Here is a 19,991-nt window from a genome sequence, read left to right as displayed (position 1 = left end):
GAAGTATCCATTTACCTGAGCCTTTTATGGTCTTATCAATGGTCGGCAGGTGCATTTAGATGCATGTAAACGTGGTCGTAACCACGTTTCAGAATCGTGCGTACTGTTAGGTTAATGATTTTATCATAAGAGAATGGTAGGATATGGTGGAGTGCTTCTCGAAAAATATGCGAACTGTCTCACAGATTCTTCAGCTGTCTTTGCATTTAGATAGGGCTTCCGAAATATGAAGAAAAAAAAAAACTTAACCACATAAAGATGGCAACGTCTTGAAATAACACGCGCTCTGACTAGTTATAACAGCGTGCCATTTCATGATAGCTAAACATGTATGGTGCAGACATCAGCGGCAATTACGATTTTAGTTTTGTCACAAAGTTTTTTGGGAATTATTTAAATTCTGGTTTCTTTGAAAAACGCAAAGAAAACGAGCTATTTATAATATGATTGCATGCGGGCAAATGTATATAATACACGCCGTAGATAAAACATTGCCTTTAAGTATGATCACGTAGTTAACGAGGAAAACAAGAAAAATATTCTACGCCTTCCGAATGTATGCATAAATTACATTTATTGGAAAGGCAAAATTAGATCAAACACGTCAAAAAACGGACGGAGCAGTTAGTAGATTACCTTTCGCAAAAATATTTAAACTACATCGTTCTTGTTTTCTTAATTTATTCGTTTTCCTTTATTCTAGATCATTTCCAAAAACATTTCGAGAAATCCTAAAGGCAATTTGAAACGGCTGGTTGATAACAAAACCATTTTTATCGGCTTTTTGGTATTAATCCGTCAAGTTTTGGGGAAAAACTATTCAGAACTATTGTGTGCTTGTTTGAACATAGCAAATTATTATTAGGATTACAATGTAGGTTGCAATTTCAATCGTTTCTCGATGTGAATAAAATATTCCTACGGTGAAACTCATTCAGCGATAAGGTGTTCGACTGGGTACACCTGCAGTTGTGTGTTTTGTTATTTGGAAGCATAAAGTCTACACGTAGTCGAACGTCGCACTCCATATCGAACGTGACAATTTTGTTGGACAAGTCATTTCTCTTGATATGCAGATTACTGACTAGGGATCGGTCATTACTTACCACCTGGAGGAAAAAAAGAGAACAAGGGGGGGGGGGGAGGACTCAGGCCATTTTATTCTTGCTACAATAGGTTTATCAATTCCCTTCTTTGGCTGTTTAGTAGTCTAATTATCCCCTCTCATTGGAAGTGAATTGTCCTTAGTCCCTCTCTTGATACTCTGTTAGCGACGATTAGTCCCCTCTCCGTTCCCCCTGCAAAACATGTGCTCCCCCCTGCAAAAATCCTTCTTACCCCTCCCAGGTGATAAATAATGACTGGTTCCTTACCGCATTCTGATTGACTATGAACCCCATAGTCTAACATGAAATATGCCTCCGTGCCACTGAAATACTTATTTTAATATATTAGCAATGAAAACAAGGAACACTCATATCCAATAGAGAAATTAATAGGTCTGTCAGTTTTTTAAAATCAAACGACTTATGAAGCCTTGGTGAGCTATTATGCCCATTTATTATTTTAAGAAATGAAAAACGTCACACGTTTTGTCAATATCACCCTCTAGTGCGTGGCATACGCCAGTTAGATCTACCTCTCTGCACCACTTAGAGACGACCAATAGAAAAAACGAACAAAAAAAAGTACTTATTACCACAGAATTATTTCAAGTGGAGATGTAATTGCTTCAAGGCAATTTTTGTGATGCCAGCGCTCCGAAAAAAATCTTTAATTGGATGTCAACGGGCTAGATAAACAAAGCTGACAACTGTCGGTGATTAAATGTGACATGGAAACTAAGTAAAACCTGTCGCCACTAATATCTTTAGCCTGAGGCTATACTATTGAAGAACGTTCTGTTTTTCGTTATGTTTTGCGAATCCCATACCACAATTACAATTCGAATGAAAAATTTTCTGGAAATGTCAATTTCATGGCTTTTGTTTCTTTTATTTTAGTTAAAAGGCTAATTTTGACAAAACTTCAGTAGAGAGACCTGACCTCAGTAATTTGCATAACAGTCAACTTCCCGCATCATATGCCAGAACTGGTTAAACCGCTGCTTCTCACCCAAAACAACAGGAGGTGACTGAGCTTTAAATATTCCTGAAAAGAAAATTCTCAAAAGCCTTACATTTATATTAGAAAAAGATATTTTGAACCGATCTACAGTTACTGAAGGTTGCGTTTGGTTCAGCTGACAGGAACTCAATTCACATAACGGAAGCAAATGATGACGACGAGATGCTGCTCCCAGTTGTTGGGAATATTCCTGTTGTCGATAACCCTGTTGAGTGAGTACTAAAGTTATCTTTAAAGGGTTGAATTCATTCAGCGTATGTCATAATTGTATTCCGAGGAGTCGAGGTTATATATGGCTGTCGGGCGACTAGTCTTCGAAAAGAAATAAGGTGAAAACAGAGACCTCTAGAAATTAGAATGGTTTTAAATTATTTTATGCTTTGTGACAGCTTACCCACAAAGGCTTTCTTCAGGAAGCAAAGCCAACATATAGGGGATGTATTTAAGGGCGCCAGTTAACCGAGTATCATCATCAGGCACTAAGTCGGATTTCCCTCAGTGTTGCATCAGGCTTAATCGGCTTAAACATTCATTGGACATCGATTCAACTTTTCCTTTGTAAGTCTTTCGAAGACCTTTGTAAGGCCTTTTTAAAGGCCGCCGCACAACTTTTTCAAACGAATGTTGGTCAAGTGTTGAAACCGTTTAAAAGAGCCTTCAAGAATCTTTAGCGACGCCACGCTTTGAGTTCAGCGCAACGTATGTGAGACGCCTTGGATTCCAAATGGGCTTAGATAATTTGCTGTTGGGCTTTTTGTTCACCGTCCACGCAAATCAAACGTTGCTTGTTTTGCAGAGGACGGCTGAAAAATGCAACAAAGTTTTATAAGCACATGCTGAACTAGTTCTGCTCATTTGATCCTTTGTTTTTACCGTAGTGGTTTGTATTAAGGTATCTAGTTCTTATACTGTCAAAAAAAGTTCTCTTTCTTAAGCGTGATTACTTTGCTATCAAAAGAAACATAAAAGTACTTTTGTTGTACAAGTAATTAGCATTTTGGCGCAATTTCCTGTGGACGCTCAAAAGGTTATAATTTCTAGATATCTACTAGAGAAATCATGTTTGATATATCTAAAACCCGGAGAGATTGCGTCTCTACACTAAAACTAAACAAAAGGCCTTCAAGTATCAAGTTCTTAGTTAATGAGCAAAATCTATAGAGAGGTGACTTTTGTAACTGCAAATTAAAGAGAAATTATTATTTCAATTAAATGTATAATGTTTCAAAAAGACCTGTTTTCTTGTGACTAATCACATTATCCGACACAAGGAAACTAGACCTAGCGGCACGTTCTCTTTCAATGCGCGCTGATTATAGTAATGATAAGTAGTAAAAACTATAAACTAAAGGATACTGGCAACAATTGCATCCTCGTCTAGAAAATGATCTGATGATGATTATTGACCTTATTATGGCTGCTTAACGTCTCTCGGTTCGTAATACCATGCTGTGTTGAGGACAGGTTCTTACCCTGTTTAGGACAGAGGCGAGTAAATTGTACACCCTGTTCAGGACAGCGACGACGAAAAAAACATATCTTGTCCAGCAACATGTCCCCGTTTAGCCCAAAAAAGGAGAACCCTCGCCCTCCTTCCCTTAGACCCATAATTAAAGTAATTGATTAAGGCTGATCCTTGCAAACAGCAACAAGAACCATAGAAGAATGGTATTAGAGATGCGATATCGAATAAAATACAGGATAATAACTCTTGTGGTAAACACCACAGCGAACACTATTGAGTTATGGATGCACGCGGGAGGTTGCTAAGCACGAAAGAAGCGTAAGGGTCGCAAGAGGCGAAAGCCGAGAGCGATGTCTAGCTTCTTGAGTGCTAAGCAGACCTCCCAAGTGCATCCATAACTCAATAGTGTACACTGTGGCGTTTAATATTTGTTTTATAACATAACATTGATACATTGTTGCAAAAGAGTTTTCTTTTAATTAACAAATCTTACCTGACCAGAAGAAACAAGTGCGCTGGGATAACTAGTCTTTACATTTGCTCAGGTCAGCAGCGTACACCTATGGGCAAACGGTGGACGCTGAATTGACCAATCAAAGCGCTCTTTACTTTGGTTATATTTTAAAAAAAGTTGCTAACAATCTGCTAGTGTTTGTATAAATCAGTACCTTGTCTACGAATTAATTTGCGATTTCTGCTATGTTCGCTTTGTAATTGTCGGAACTATCTTTATCAGTATTATCACTATCACAATTTTTTTCTTTAGGTTTTGGGCTTGGCTCTGACGCTTGCGATCCAGATAAGTGTAGACCGTGCGCGTGTCGTAAAAATCCTCGGAATTGCAGCAATGGTCATTTTTTTTGTAGTATGGATTGCAGCAAAAGGCATTGCGAACAACAAACTTGCAAGGATGATACATGTGTTCTGACATGTTGCGGAGGCGGGTGTAAAGGACAAAACTGCGAAGATCAAGTAAAAGAATGTAAAATGCATCTGGGATGTAACGGAAAGGATTGTCAACAGACTTGCAAGGCTACAAAATGTGAAATGAATTGTAGTAGGGGCGGGTGTAAAATACAGAAATGCGAAGGCAAGGTGAAAGAATGCAAAATGCATCTGGGATGTAGTAGACAGCATTGTGAACAAACTTGCAAGGCCGAAACATGTAATATGGAATGTAGCGGAGGCGGGTGTACAAAACAGATCTGCGAAACTGGAGATGTGTGCAATATGCGCTGTTCCGCTGATAACTGTGCACAGACGTGCAAAGCTACCGCATGTCACATGACTAGAACCTGGCCAATCAGTTCTCAGGATAAGCTTGTATGCTCTGGAAATGGTGAATGTTGTGGAAGTCTCATGTCGTCCTATGACACACTGCCTCTCAGTACGATACTCTATCAATCTTGTCAAAACGAAAATAGCTGCACATGCACCAGATATGCAAATAGTATCTACAGCACTTCAAATTTATACACGTCGAATGTCGTTGCGTCTACCGGAATTCTTCTTTGCGCAACTAAAATTTCAGCAGGGCAAGGAACAGAAGCTTGGAGTGAGTACAATTAGTTCAGTAGGTACTAAATACATGAGTTGCTTAAGATTCTATAAATAGAATAATACTTTTAAATTGCCATACTCTAACTTCGTTACACTTAATTAGGGTTTTTGAGTGTCAATTTTATTTTAAGAATGAGAATTTTCTTCATTTCTCAGCTCTGCGCCAATCATCGACGCAATCACCGCTATCAATAATCTCACCATTACCATTTCCCTCACCATCATCACAATCATCATCAGCAGCAGAAGCATCTTCATCAACCGCATCAAAATATTTATTATTATCAAAGCTGGCAACAGCAATATCAGAAGCAGCATCATCAGCAACTGCATTATCATTATCATCATCATCATTATCGTTGTCAGCATCAGCGTCATCACCAGTAGCAGCAGCAGCCGAAACATCAGTTGTTTCGTCGTCATTAATGCCATCTCCATCATCATCACTATTGTTAGTAATGATGACGACAGCAGCATCATCGTCAACCTCTCCATCGCTAAGGACACCGTCATCGACGTTGGCAGCGATTAAGAATCTGGCAAGTGATATCTTTCTCTTAACTTTTTTATTTATAATTCACGTAGTCTGCTATTCGTCAACGTTTTTTTCTTTCCTTACTTCAGGTGAATAAATATTTCTCTGAACTAGATGGAATAGAAATTAGTGGAATCAGTTCCATGATGGTATGAGTTTATTTATTTCTTTTTTTTATAACTGTAAATAACATGAAAAATGACTAGACAGAATGACAAATGCAATGAATTAGTTCTTAAGCTTCAAAAACGTCCAAAGTAGCTCCTACATCTGTATGATGGCGGCGCAAAAACTCGAGCTCATTCTATTTCTTCCTTTTTTTCTTTTTCTTTTTTTTTTTTTTAAGGAGTTCAAACGGGTCTGAATTATTATCCTCATCGTCGTCCTCATCACCATTAAAGAGGATGTTTCGACTTCTTGCTTGGGCGAGTTCTTGGACACCAGTTGGTCATCCTTATTCATTTCCTTATCTATTTTATTATAATCTTACTAGGAATAGAAGAAATATGCCCTTCCTAACATATTGCGCCGGTAAAAGTTTCGTAAAAATCTTTTGTAAGAAAATCCGACTATAATAAGGGGGTCCGCGGGTCTAATACTCATGAGAAACTCAAATCTTTTGTTTAACTCGCACGGGTGCAAATGTTTAGCATCTTACTTTAACAAAAAATATTTCATGCTGTTACAGGAGGCTATAAGGGTTTTTGAAAACTTCATCACCAGTATTCAAACCATTTCAAAACGCAAAGAAGAGATCGAAATGACAAGAAAATCCATTTTCAATGCAGCAGTCGCTCTGGAGGAATTTGCCCTTAATTTTGGCAAGTACCATTTGACTGATACGAATTCTTCAGTGAAGATCGATAGCCAAAAACTAGGTAAGTCAGGGCAATGATATATTCAGATTTGTAATAATGTAATTGTTTGTTAATCCATTGACTAGTTGGCTGATATACAAAATGGTCCATCCGCTTTGATGATGTAATGAATTGTTGATAAGTGTCATTTCAGATTCATCTTTTCATTCCATTGACTAAACATTTTTCATAGTGGATTATTTTTTCCGGCGATTAAAATGATTAAAGGCATTTAAACTTTTTATTTTCGATGTCTAAGGGATCTGTAAAGGATTGTACTTTCCGATAGAATATATGAAAAAAACAGTCAAACAAGCATGAGTATTATTTTAGGATTACGGTTACTTTCAGACTAACGCGAAAGACATTTCTTCAAAAATGTGCTATTCTTAATTCCGTCATTTGTTTTCTTTTTCTCCGTCAGTGCTAGCTATACAAAAAGCCTACCGCCAAAATACTGGCGACTTCTACCTTGGAAAAAAAGGACTGCCAGCGAGCATGAAATTATCCTCTGCAAATTTTGCAAACAACGGTTTGTATTTACTGACGTTTCAAATCTTCGATATGCTAATACAATGCATTTTTTTCCTCTCCAAGTTTTTGCAGTTTTGAAATACATCTACTGACATATAGCAGTTTTTTTTGTCGGTTTACACAATCTATTCTAATTGCTTTTGATTTTAAATTATTCTTAAGTGTGAATAGCAGTTTAAATTTTGTCCGTTCATATAAAGAAAGGAACCGGCAATTTCATCCACACCTGATTGTAAATAAGTAAGATATTTATAGAAATGCCGTTTTGTATCTTAAGCTTTAAGATTTTAGTTAAAAAAATATGAATGAAGCGCTGGAGAAATTGAGGACAGATTCACTCTTAGCCTTATATAAGCTTTAGTCTGTTAGTATTATTCATATGCGGCAGTATATACATCTGGAAACCCAGATAAAAACAAAACTATAGCTGTCGCTGGGCGATAAGCCGTGGCCAGCCACAGAGTCTACTAGGATCTATATATATACATTAGAAATATAAGTGAGTAAAAATAATTCATGTCTTAATGTTCAATAATGTTCTATGGAATCAATTTCGTTGTTCATATGTAATATCTAGTGACTCAGCTTAAATATTCTTGCAATACGAAGTGAACTTGTCAGGATGGCCTTCTGCATCTGTCCGAAGATAGATTCCCTATAGGCTACCACCATTTAATTGATATGCTGCTCCACTTCTCTTGAGCAAACACCAACGACATCTATTATTATACTTTAAAACATAGCTAGCAGAGCCGCGCAATCCAATTCATTATAAGTAAGCGTGCTCAAAATCCCGATACTGCACGCTGATAGGGTGAATAATTCGCTTCGCCCGAAATATTTTTTTTCGCTCAACCGGCCATTGTTAGCGCGGGGAAAAATAATATACTTTGCAACAATAATGTATACAAACAGAGACTCGGCCCCCCAGTCCCAAAACAAACACAATTTTCCGACCACGGGCAACTCTTACGCTTCTTTTGTGCTCTTCAAACTTCCCGCGTGCTCCATAGCTCGCAAGAGCACGCTAAAGCATGAACCAATTGTTAAATAATGAATGATCTTGTACTCGGGGTATCTGTCTGTGAGCTCCATTTTTTTGTTAATGTTATTAGTATTATAATTGTTAGTATTATTATTATTATTATTATTATTATTATTATTATTATTATTATTAGCATTATTATCATTATTGTTGTTATTATTATTATGGTAGTTATACACATCTGGATGCCCGATTAAAAAAAAAAAAGAAAGAAAAAAAAAAACACTAAAGCTGTAGGAAGCGAAACCGTAGCTAGCTTTGTGTACAAATTTACAGAAAATATACTACTTAAATTGTCGAATACATAAATCAACTTCAAATTCTATACATAGTTAAAAGAAAGTCGTTAAATAAATAACTAAATAAACAAAACCCTAAAAGTTCCTAATGTTGCGAGTATATTGTAATTACTATAAATTTTTTTATAAATTAACTTATATTATTAAAAACTGGATCATTGCATAATGCAATTCAAGACTTTTTATTGGCTTAGCCATTATGGTATATGAGCCAATATACCATAATCTACAAATATGGTAAGCGTACGCGTCAGCTTAAAATCAAAAGGGAGCTAAAAAATCCGGGTTCTTCTTAGAAAATAATAATTTCTTGGGGGCGTTTTTAATAAAACAATTATTCCACTCGCGCTTGTTGGATATGAGATGATTATAGCCAACTCGGCGCTACGCGCCTCGTTGGCAATCTATCATCTCATATCCAACAAGCGCGAGTGGAATAATTGTTAATTATAACATAGCGCGTGCTTGTCCTATCTAATTCCTATTGCGTCATCAGGATCAAAATCTTTATGTACGCACGGCCGTGCTCAATAAAAATGACGTATGCAGTTTCAAAATGGCTGCAAAATTTCCGTCGTATGAGTTCTTTAAGTTAAGGTTTCGGAAAGCGTTATCGGTAAATGGATAATTAACCAAACTTTTCTTTGCCTTTCGACATTCCCGTAAGTAGTCAAGGCAACAAGCACAACGAAAACGAAGCACAACAGGCCCGTTTCCGGAATTTATCGGAAGAGGAGCTGGAGAAAATTTTAGCTGAAAGACATTCAGCAAGAACTAAGAAGACTACAAATTGGTCTTTGGCAACTTTTCAACGTAAACGTCTCTTTTGACGACGTTTTTTTTTGTTACATTTGTTAAACCTACCGAAAACCATTTAATTACAAAATCAACAAAACAATCGGAGACGCCAACATTTTACATCTACAATGAAACAAGGTTATTTAAAAACAGCAGTCACGCATTATCTATAAACTTAATGGTATTACCATTATTTCCTTCCTTAATTTAGCTTGGTGTAGTGAGAAAAGAATACAGACACTGCTAGAACGAATGTCGCCTGGCCAACTAGATACAAACCTTCGCAGATTCTACGCAGAGGACAGAAATAAATCCGGAGATGTGTACAGCAAATCTACTTTCCTTGGTTTTCGTCACGGCATTGAAAGATATTTGAATGCAGTGCCACTGAACAAAGGCCTAAAGCTAACTTCTGATCTAAGATTTAAAAGGCCAAACGAAATGCGGAATGTGACAGTTGTCAGCTTGAAGCGTCAGGGAAAAGAAAACGTAAAACACAAACCGGCGATTGAAAACGAAGATTTGCTGTGGCGAAAATCCTCGCAAGTTCTCGCCTTGAGCAGCCCACTTTCTCTGCTCCGTAACGTGTGGTTCCATTTCTTCCTCTTCTTTTGCAGAAGAGGTCGAGAGGGTCTGAAGACCCTGAAAACAATCAGCTTAAAGTTTGAAGTGGAGCCAACCGGCCGCAACTTCGCGACGATGGCGCATGATGAAGCTACCAAAAATCATCCTGGTGGAATTGCCGACATTTCAAGCACCGAAAAGTTGGCCCGAATGTACGAAACAGACGACGTGAATGACGGCTACAAGGCTTTGAAATTGTACATGTCCAAATTAAACCTGAAGAGCGAGTCGTTTTTCCAATATCCAGGAAAGAACTGGAGTTTTGACGAGAACATCTGGAACGAAGCGCGTTCAGTCGGAGTTAACTCGCTCGACTCCATAATGAGAAACATTAGCGAAGCAGCATCCTTGTCGAGGCTCAATACCAACCACAGCGTCGGGGTGACAGCCATAACTTTGTGGTCTAATGCAGGAATTCCAAACAGGCACATCATGGCGATCTCCTGTCACAGAAATGAGCAAAGATTTGCTCATTACAACACGTACCCATCCACATCCAAGCTTCGCAGTTGCAGTGAGGTCCTGTCAAACAGCCTTGTCAACGGCACAACCGAGTCCTCTTTCACCAGTACTACTGTCCGTCAAAATAACAGTGTGGTGGTGGCTCACGACAAGAATGCAAATTTCGCGGAGTCCGTCTTCGGCAATAATTGCACTGTACACGGCAATGCGAACATCGTTTCCAAAAATGCAAATCCCATTACTTCTGGTCTTTGACTTTTACCAACCAAGCTTGTTTACCAAACCTTGTGGGCACTTTGACTTTGTTTGGTTACATTTTCATCGAGGAGTTTGACTTTGTTTAAAGAAATTCACTCACTTTGTAAGAAACGACTTTTTCATTGACAATTTTAGAAATTAGATGAAGCGTTCCGTTCAACTGTCGCTGAAGTGATTGTGGTATGTTTATAACCAGCCAATGAACGCCTTTATACTGCATTGTGAGAACTTTGTAATCAATCAAAAAAATAAAACGTCTTTCAGTGCCCAAATTGTTGTCGTATGTTATAAAAGAATTGTTTCATGCTTTTAGCAGTGCGTCTATCGAGTTAAGGATGCACTTAGGAAGTTTTGAGATCACTCAAGAAGCTAGAGTTGCTCTCGGCTGCGTTTCGAGCAACTCTTACGCTTCTCTCGTGCTCTCCAAACTCCCCGCGTGCATCCATAACTCGATAGACGCACGCTAAGCATGAAACAATACTTAAATGTATAATAGTGTAGTTTAAGTACAAAAATATATATCATATATCTAATGTAATTCGATATTTAAGAAATAAAAGCTTCTTTAAATAAGTACGTCTTTAAATATTTTTAAAAAGATTCAACGATTTTGAATTTCTAATACTGTTCACCTCAAGACCTTGAAAGATCTCGCAATGTTTAAGCTACTACTCAGCATGGACTTCTGCATCCTTCTCAGGCATTCTCTACTTCGTTCTGCTCATAGCAAATCCCTAACACTACTGTACAGCTCATTGGTGTAGCCCCCCAAAACATCGATTATAACGTTCACTTGGTTGATCTTGTACCCCGGGTATTGCTGCTTCAACTCCCAACGTAATGGGGCGTACTTGAGAGTTTTCTCCTTCTCTTCCTGTTCTCTATTCTCCACCCAGGGGAAACTCATCTCTAAGAGGGTGACGATCTGATTTTCCTTGTCCACAATCTTCGTGTCTACTAGGTTCGCGTGCAGTTCTGTGTGAGCCGCATAAACCGGAACATCCCAATACACTGTCGCTTGTTCGCTCTCATATAAGGGCTTTGGCTGCGTTGCAGAGTACCAAGGAGGTATCACCTCGATTAGTTGGTAGTTTTTCAACAACTCAAAAAATAGTATTTTCAGTGGTTTGTTGTGTCTCGCCAAATACTTTGTTTGTGCCAGAGCACTATACCCTGACAACACATGGGCAACAGACTCCTGGGCCTTTCCAGCCACACATCCGGCATCTCACATCGGTATCATCGGTGGTCTTGGTTTTCCTTGAGTTGTACAGCTTAGTTGGAAGTAGCTGCTCGTATACCTCCATTATCCCGGCTATCGTGTGCGTTGGTGCCGCCCGCCATTCCGTCATCCAGGAAAAGCACTCACTGTCAATGAGCCGTCATCTGTTTTCCCTGCCATTTCTTTTCTTTAGTATCCTCAAAACGATTACTTATTACTATTACTATTATTATTATTATTATTATTATTATTATTATTATCATTCTAATAACAGTAGACCACGCAATGATTTGTAAACGAGGGGGCTTTTTTATCCAACGGCATAATGAGTTGAGAGACCTCGAGGCAGACATTTTGAGTATAGACTGTACCGATGTCGAGGTCGAGCCAGTTCTCCAAGACATCACTGAAGAACAACTCAGCAGAGGATCTAATAGAGCACAAGAAGCAAGATTGGACGTTCGGGCGCGTGGCTTCTGGGATCCCCAGAGCTCGGCATTCTTCGATGTTAGGGTTTGCCACCCTAATGCCGAGTCTTACAAGGACCAGGAACCGCAGCAGATTAATCGCATCCATGAAAACGACAAGAAGCGGCTGTACTCAAGGAGAGTGTTGGATGTTGAGCATGGCTCGTTTACGCCGCTCGTATTTACAACTACGGAAGGGATGGGGATGGAATGCATAAGAAAGATGCCACAGCCGATTGGCCGAGCCGGCAGCCGCTAAGAAAGGGGAGCGATACTCGCGAAATAATCTCCTGGATCCGAGCAAAGACACTATTTGCCCTCCTTCGGTCGGCCTTAGTTTGCCTTCGAGGATCGCGGGTGAAGCGACGTGCTGCGTATGACTATAATAATTGTTACGTTGAAATCGCAGCTGCCGAGGGAGCCATTGACACTGTTCAATGATTTTTAGCAGCCTTGTATATAGGGTTCTAGATTTGCCATTCACCTTTCTCTTCTCTGTATAGTTCTAGATATGTTTTTACTTATCAGATTATTAGATGTTGAATCTGTTCAGAATTCACTCCGTTACTTATAGTTTTCCAGACGCTTTGACAAAAAAAAAAAAAAAAAAAGGAGTAGATGTGAGCCGAAAGGGAGTTATTTTGGATCGTTTTTCACGCTGTTAAATTTTGTATTGTAAAGGATTTTAAGGAAATTATTGCTAAATAAAGATTGTTATTTTAATTATTATCATAATCATTATTATTGTTATGAGTTTTCCATGGAGTTCATGATATAATTTTCTTAGCCTAATTTTGTTTCCTTTTTCCTTTTTAGTATCAGTGGTTGCTGAGATACTGCACAAGGATCTTCATGAAGTACTATTTATAGATCAACCCTTCACAATCACAACAGGCAACACAAGGTGAGGGTACTTCCCTAAGTTTCTGAACCAAATGTGCCTTCCAACAAAAAGAAACAAAAAAGAAACTCGATTCGTTTAACTAACAAGGTCATCAATTTTCAAATTCTATTGAAAGAATGATTATTCCTGTAAGTCGATGACTTTTTCAGCGTCTAATAAAGAATCTTTAAAGTAACACTGTTTTGTAAACGCTCCCGAAAGAAATACTATGGTCAAAATTAATCAGGTTCATGCTTAAATTCTATTTTCTCTATAGGTATTTGGACTCTGGGATGATGGCTGTGGCAATGGATCCAAGACCAGAAAAATTGCAAGAGAATGTCATCTTAAAGTTCAGAAACCTAAATGTAGGAACAAGAACAATTTTAGTATGAGTTGTTTTATGTTGTGTTAACTATTCCAAAGAGATAACATCTATTCTTTAATTAGGTCCATGAAGGAAAGAGGAAATGTATGTTCTGGAGTAGCTTAAATGAAAGGTAACAGCTGGAAAGTATCATTTACCCAGTTCCAAAAGTAATTGGATCTTGAATCTCAAATCTTGAAAAAATATTTTATGACTATTATTCTTGAAGGTCCGAAGATTCCCCACTCGATTTTGATAAAGCCTTGAACCTTTCCCACGTTCTGAAAACGACTGTCAAGGTCAATCTGTTTGCTCTAAAATTGAAGCCAATGATTTGTTAAATCTTATTTTTATGAATATTGCTGATAGAGTCCTTCTATGAAATATAATCACATGTTCACTGATTTGTTAATTTACATCATTTTCCTTGTTCGTTATCTTTGCTTGTTGGCTTGCTTTCTTTTTTCACCTAAGTTAGGTTGTAATAATGCTTAGCGACTCTATTTAAGATTTATCTAAAGACGAATTTATGAGAGACAGGGAGCTGAAAAGATGTCATCAGATGTCAATATCGAAAGTATTCGATGATGTGTGGAGGTTATAAACTCATGGAAGGAGGACAGAAAATTAAACTGCCGGTACCCCAATGGTTATTCGGATTAATCTCTATATTTTATCATTATCATTACTTTTGTTCTTATCATCATTATCATCATTATTATTATTAATATTATTATTAATGATATCATCAGTATTTTGTTATTATTATTATTATTATTATTATCATTATCATTATCATTATTATTGTTATTATCATTATCATTATAATTATCGCAGAGAAATCAACTGATTGCAAATCAAATGAATCAATTATTATTATTATCATTATTATATTATTCTTATTTTATTATTATTATTAATGCTATTTCTGTTATTTTTATCATTATTATGCGGCAGTATATTCATTTCGATGCCCAGAATAAAAACAAATCTATAGCTGGGGAATGGGCGATAAGCCGTGGCAAGCCCCAGCGTCGACTAGGATTTATATATACGACTAGAGATAAAATGATCACTATCATCGTTATTATTAGTATTATTGTCATTTTCAGTTCAGGTGAATTTTCAGAGAGAGGATGCTATGTAGTTGCATCTGAAAGCAACTCAGAAGAAACAGTTTGCAGCTGCGATCATCTGACTCATTTTGCTGTCTTAGTTGACTACAATGGCAGCCCAGGGGTAATGAAATCTATGTTCAGCATTGGTTATACAGCTCGTTTAGGTTAATTAACGAGATATCTATGTCTCTTCATGTCTCTTCACAGCTCACAGAGGAGGACGAAACCATTCTGCAAATTATCACATACGTGGGATTAAGCCTTTCTATCCTCGGGTTATTTTTGACGATTACTCTATATTCCTTCCTCACGTAAGTGCTGTAAGAATAAAGAGCTAAGTCTCTACAAAATCTTGAAGGTTTTGGGGCTTAAGTTAGACCAACTTGTCTAAAAAAAAAGATAAATAAAAAATTAGATTAAACAAAAATACTAGTAATAATTATAATTATAGCGGTTTAACGTACGATAAAAAGCTGAATGGCGAGCAACAGCGAGTAAGAGAAACTAGTACACAAAATACCTTGTCAAAGATTATCTTGTCTTGTTTTGTTTCTGTCATGATGAGTTTTTTGTTTTTGTTTTTGTTTTTTCTGTTCGATTGTTTGTTTTTTCATTGCTTGCTTGTTTCACTAGAGACATATGGCAGCCTCTGTCGCAAATACGTTTAAGTCTTTCTGTGGCACTCGGAACTGGACAAATAATCTTTCTCACTGGTATAAACGCCACAGAAAATACGGTAGGTGACATTTTCATCCATTTATGGTTTATTTGCTTTTTAGGGGCTTAAAGATGTTTTGTGAAATAAAAAAGAAAAACATGAAAAACAGAGAAAAATTATTATCTTCCTTGCAGGCCTCTTGTATCACAGCAGCAGCTTTTCTGCAGTATTTCCTGATGGCCGCCTTCTGTTGGATGTTGGTTGAGGGAATTTATTTCTACCTGCTTCTTGTGAAAGTTTACAACATCAACACCAAGATGCACATGTATCACGTCATATCATGGGGTATTTTTATTTATCTTGTTGCAAGTTATTTTTATTCTTTTAAATCGTCTCAAATTGAACGCATGATTTCTTGAGTTGCACTGACTTTCTTCCACTTCTGTTTAGGTTTGCCAATAATCATGGTGGTCATTTCATTAAGCATAGCGTCTGGAAAAGATGGAATTCAGAGTTTTACAAGTGAAAAATAGTATGCGAAACTTTAACTACTGCAGTTGTAGTTTCTTCCTTTTCTTTTTCTTCCATCTCCCTCTTTTTATTCAAATAATCTGAATTTCATGAAATATTGCAGGCGTTAAGGCCTCTTCCATTCTTTCTCTCCATAATTTTCCTTTCGCTTGAATCTGTCTTGTTTTATTTTGTTTGATTTTTGTTACACTTTAAGGATGTTTTGATGCAGGGGGGTTTGGGGAGGGGAGCTGGGGGCTATTTGCCACAAATTCATTTTCATCTATTCATTTTTTTATACTCGTTCCCAGTTGCTGGCTTTCCTCGACTAACAACCTGATCTGGATCTTCGTGACATTTGTGGCTTTCATTGAAGTTGTGAGTTTGTGATAAATTGATACCTCATCAGTATTGTCAACCCCTTGCTCGTACAAAATGTTTACGGTCTTTGAAACTCCACAGTATTTTTTTAAGATACCCTCCTTAGTGCTGACGTCTCAGTACGAAGGAATGGATGTTTCATATGAATCCATTCACCATGAAACTCACAGGGAAGTTTTCTGGTCCTTTGCGGTTGAGTTTAATCATGAAGATTTGTGAATTGATTCCTCTTGCCCTGTATATTAGCAAAGTAATACTCTGACGCAGCACGGGGTTCTCTAGTCCTCATTATAGAGGCACCAGAGCGAGCAGGCCAGCTTACCACTGGGTATTTAATCTCTTAAAAAGGGTTCAGACTTATACTTTTTCAAACGCTCGTATCAAGATGAATAAAATTTTTCTGTCCTCGATGATATATCTTAGATTTCGTGCTTCTTTCAGCTCAACATTTTGATAATCGCCCGAGTCGTGAAGGAGATGTGCACATTAATCCAACCAACAGGGAGAGACAACCATATGCAGCAGATACGGTGAGTTTTCAAATTTAACAGCTATCTAATAGTTGTCATAAACTAAACTTGGGGGAGGGTACATAATAAATAGTTGCTACACAGACTTCTCGAGTAATGTGAACAAATAGTTGCCTCATCTAGCGTCACAGTACTTGCCTATTTTCCAACCTAGATATTCTTGGACGATGAGGTACTATGATTTAGAAACGGTTATTGTTATTGATATTTTTGTCGTTCTTCAGACTTGGCATTAAAACATGTGCGGTAATGATTCCACTGCTGGGTGTCACGTGGGTCTTCGGTCTTTTGTTACCATCACACAAAGCTTTCGCTTACATTTTCACAATCTTCAACTCTACTCAGGTGAGCTTTTAAAAAACGTGGTTAATAGTGAAATTTTAGTCATCCATTTAACACTAACTTAAATACCATGATCACACACTTTAACCTTGGTCAGATGATACTGACTATTCAAAATTAATCTACCCAACACGAAACATTCTTATTGGCTCACGAGATATGTGACTTCCTTTAATCAATTCATTATTTCGCCATATTTATTATGATTGCTGAAAGGAATACCAAACGATCGAACCTCTCTCACCTCGGATTGTAAAAGGGTTAATTCTGAAATAATTGTCTGTTTTAGGGTATCCTGATTTTCCTACTTCATTGTGTGCGAAACAGCCAGGTGAGTTCAATACAATAATGAAGATGTACACAAAACGAATTGTGAAGTTTTTAGACATAAAGAAAGACTTTCGCGGTTAGCAACTGAGATTTTGTCGCCTTTACATCTACAGATTAGAGAGCGCTTAAAAAGAAAGATGAGCATCATTTGTCCTTCTGCTGCAGATCAGGGAAACTCTGTGAAGAAGACCTCACAGGTTAATCCAAGTAGTGTCGGCAATGTGTGGGCAGTCAAAATGCAGTCCTTCAAAGAATAGCATTATATAGTACTTCGGTAATTTAATTTTACCGATATTAAGTGATGGCGTTTTTCCAACTGTAAACAGTGAAAAATCCCCAGGGAAAAGCCCAAGGTTGATGCAAGTGATGTTGAAGACGTGTGGGCAGTTCAATAGCAGTCTAAAAATGAGTTTGAATTAAAAAAAAAAAACGCAGCATAAATACTTTGATTAAATAGACCGAGAATGAGAGTTGATAGTTTAAAACGATCAATCAGGCCAAGGTAGTTGACATGTAAAAATTGTTGAGTTTCGACCTGTCGGTGAAGCTAAGTGGTTCCGATCACGTCGTCGGCTGTAAGAAATCTGATATTTGATGCAAGGAGTCTAGCTGATCCTCTGATAGTTCTGCCTTCCAAGTCTTAAAAACTGTTAAATACTTTTTTTAATTATCGAGCTAGGAGCTAGTCCCATGGAGCTTTTTTTCCTTTACTCATATACATATAAAAGTTTAGTAATTATAGGATCATCGTATGTAATCAGGGAATGTATGTATTAGCTGCAAGCCAATGTATGTAACTAACAAAGAGGTTAGCTCTCATTGTATTTTCGATTTCAAAGCAGTTTGTCCTTGAAACAATGGATTTTTTTTTCTTTTAATGATTACCCCCCTCGAGGGATGCATGTCTTACATTCAGGCATCACTTGTTTAAGATTAATCTGCATTTCACTTTCTTTCCTTTACTCCCCTGTTTAGTAATATTTGATAATGACGTTATCTTGATCCACATTTTGGGTGCACAAGGCAACTCTAAGTTACCTGCAATAGCACAAAAAATATTGGAATTTTTTAACAGCAGTAGTTAAAGTCGAGTTTTACAGTTATAGTTTGTAAATGAATAAATGGATAAGGACATGAATAGATGGATTACTTAATGATTAAAAACGAGTGAATTAAAACAAACTTTCGCTGTCCCCTTGGAAGAACTCCTCTGACTTTTCATCAAAGTATAGTGACCATTTTGACATTTTTGGCCGCTCGGTTAATCAGGTTAATCCTGAAAGAATTAGTCAGGTTAATACTGAAATAATTGTCTGTTTTAAGGTTTCCTGATTTTCGTACTTAATTTTCATTTTTACCACTAGTGGCCGTTTTGTCATTTTGGCCACAAGTGGCTATTGTGGCATTTTAGCCGTTCGGAACCTTTTGGCATTTTGGCCACAAGTGGCCGATTTGGGTTCTTGGCCATTAGTGGGCATTTCGGCATTTTGGTCATTAGTGGCCGTTTTGTCACTTTGGCCACAAATGGCTATTGTGGCATTTTGGCCATAGTAAACATCTTGGCATTTTTCTGTTTTGGCCATATGTGGCATTTTGGCCACTAGTGGTCGTTGTGAACATTTTGGCATTTTGGCGACAAGTGAGGCTAGCCTGTACATTTTTCTCGAATTCTTCTTTTTTTTAAATTTGGATTTTTTACAACTAGTGGCTGCATTGGGAATTTCGTCGCTAGGGGTCGTTTTTGCAGTTTAGCCACTAGTGGCAGTTTTAGTATTATGGGCACTAGTGGCCTTTTTGTCATTTTGGCCACAAGACGCTATTGTGGCATTTTGGCCATTAGTGAACGTTTTGGCATTTTGGCAACAAGGGGCCGATCTGGCTATTTGGCCACTAGTGACCGTTATGCCATTTCTGCCACTAATGGCCGTTTGGCGTTTTGGCCTTTTGTAGCCGTTTCGGCATTTGGTCACTGGTGCCTTGTTGGGCATTTCAGCCACTTGTGGCCGTTCTGGCATTTTGGCCACTAGTGCCTTTTTTGTTTTTTGTTTTTTTTTTGTTTTTTTTGCATTTTGGCCACCAGTCACCGCTTTTGCATCTTAAACACGAGTGATGGTTTGGGGAGTTTGGCAACTTGGTGCCATTCTTTCATTTTGGCCATTAGCGGCTATTTTGGCATTTTAGCCATTATTGGCTGCTTTTGCATTCTGGCCACAAGTGGTCGACTTGGGATTTTGGCCACTAGTGGCTGGTTTGGCATTTTTGCCATAAGTGGCCGATTTGGCTTTTTCGCCACTATTGGCTGTTTTGGCATTTTGGCCACTTGCGACCGTTTTGTCCGATGGCCCATGTGTTACGGCAACACAGCACCAACTCAGTGCAAGACAACGGCAATTTTTCACGGCGGAAGTGTACAGTGGCCCATAAGTATCACGGCAACACAACGCCAACTCACGGCAAGACAACGGCAATTTTTCACGGCGGAAGTGTACAGTGGCCCATAAGTATCACGGCAACACAACACCAACTCACGGAAAGACAACGCCAATTTTTCACGGCGGAAGTGAGAAGCCATGGTGGGAGTGAAATGCCACGGCGGAAGTGCGGTGACAGAAAAACAAT

At 38.0% G+C, this 19,991-nt stretch overlaps 1 protein-coding gene across 2 annotated transcripts; it reads left to right on the top strand.

Moving 5' to 3' along the window:
* Positions 1-1,859: 1,859 nt before the first annotated feature.
* On the top strand, positions 1,860-18,512 carry LOC111318934 (adhesion G protein-coupled receptor D1-like). 2 transcript variants are annotated; one of them, XM_088748944.1, is made up of 19 exons: positions 1,860-2,339; positions 4,359-5,147; positions 5,309-5,691; positions 5,777-5,836; positions 6,376-6,565; positions 6,969-7,076; positions 13,070-13,157; positions 13,414-13,504; positions 13,587-13,636; positions 14,616-14,742; positions 14,829-14,932; positions 15,255-15,357; positions 15,474-15,624; positions 15,730-15,811; positions 16,101-16,167; positions 16,612-16,700; positions 16,925-17,045; positions 17,332-17,373; positions 17,486-18,512. In XM_088748944.1, exons 1-19 carry the CDS (start codon positions 2,276-2,278, stop codon positions 17,627-17,629), a joined length of 2,853 nt encoding a protein of 950 aa, XP_088605070.1. In that variant the 5' UTR covers positions 1,860-2,275; the 3' UTR covers positions 17,630-18,512. The 2 variants fall into 2 exon arrangements, with proteins under 2 accessions (XP_088605070.1, XP_088605071.1); XM_088748945.1 differs by lacking the exons at positions 1,860-2,339; positions 4,359-5,147; positions 5,309-5,691 and having other exon boundaries at positions 5,698-5,836.
* Positions 18,513-19,991: the final 1,479 nt, after the last annotated feature.

Source organism: Stylophora pistillata, chromosome 2 (genome assembly GCF_964205215.1).
Source record: "Stylophora pistillata chromosome 2, jaStyPist1.2, whole genome shotgun sequence".
In the NCBI taxonomy this organism is placed as follows: domain Eukaryota; kingdom Metazoa; phylum Cnidaria; class Anthozoa; order Scleractinia; family Pocilloporidae; genus Stylophora; species Stylophora pistillata.
This window is presented reverse-complemented; position numbering and strand designations above follow the sequence as displayed.

What these genes read in the sequence shown, in the direction of transcription:
- LOC111318934 (XM_088748944.1), top strand. Translation starts at nt 2,276, where the DNA reads ATGATGACGACGAGATGCTGCTCCCAGTTGTTGGGAATATTCCTGTTG. An exon ending in TAAACGCCACAGAAAATACG is followed by an intron (nt 15,358 to 15,473) that starts GTAGGTGACATT and finishes TCTTCCTTGCAG; the next exon opens with GCCTCTTGTATCACAGCAGC. An exon ending in ATTGTGTGCGAAACAGCCAG is followed by an intron (nt 17,374 to 17,485) that starts GTGAGTTCAATA and finishes TTACATCTACAG; the next exon opens with ATTAGAGAGCGCTTAAAAAG.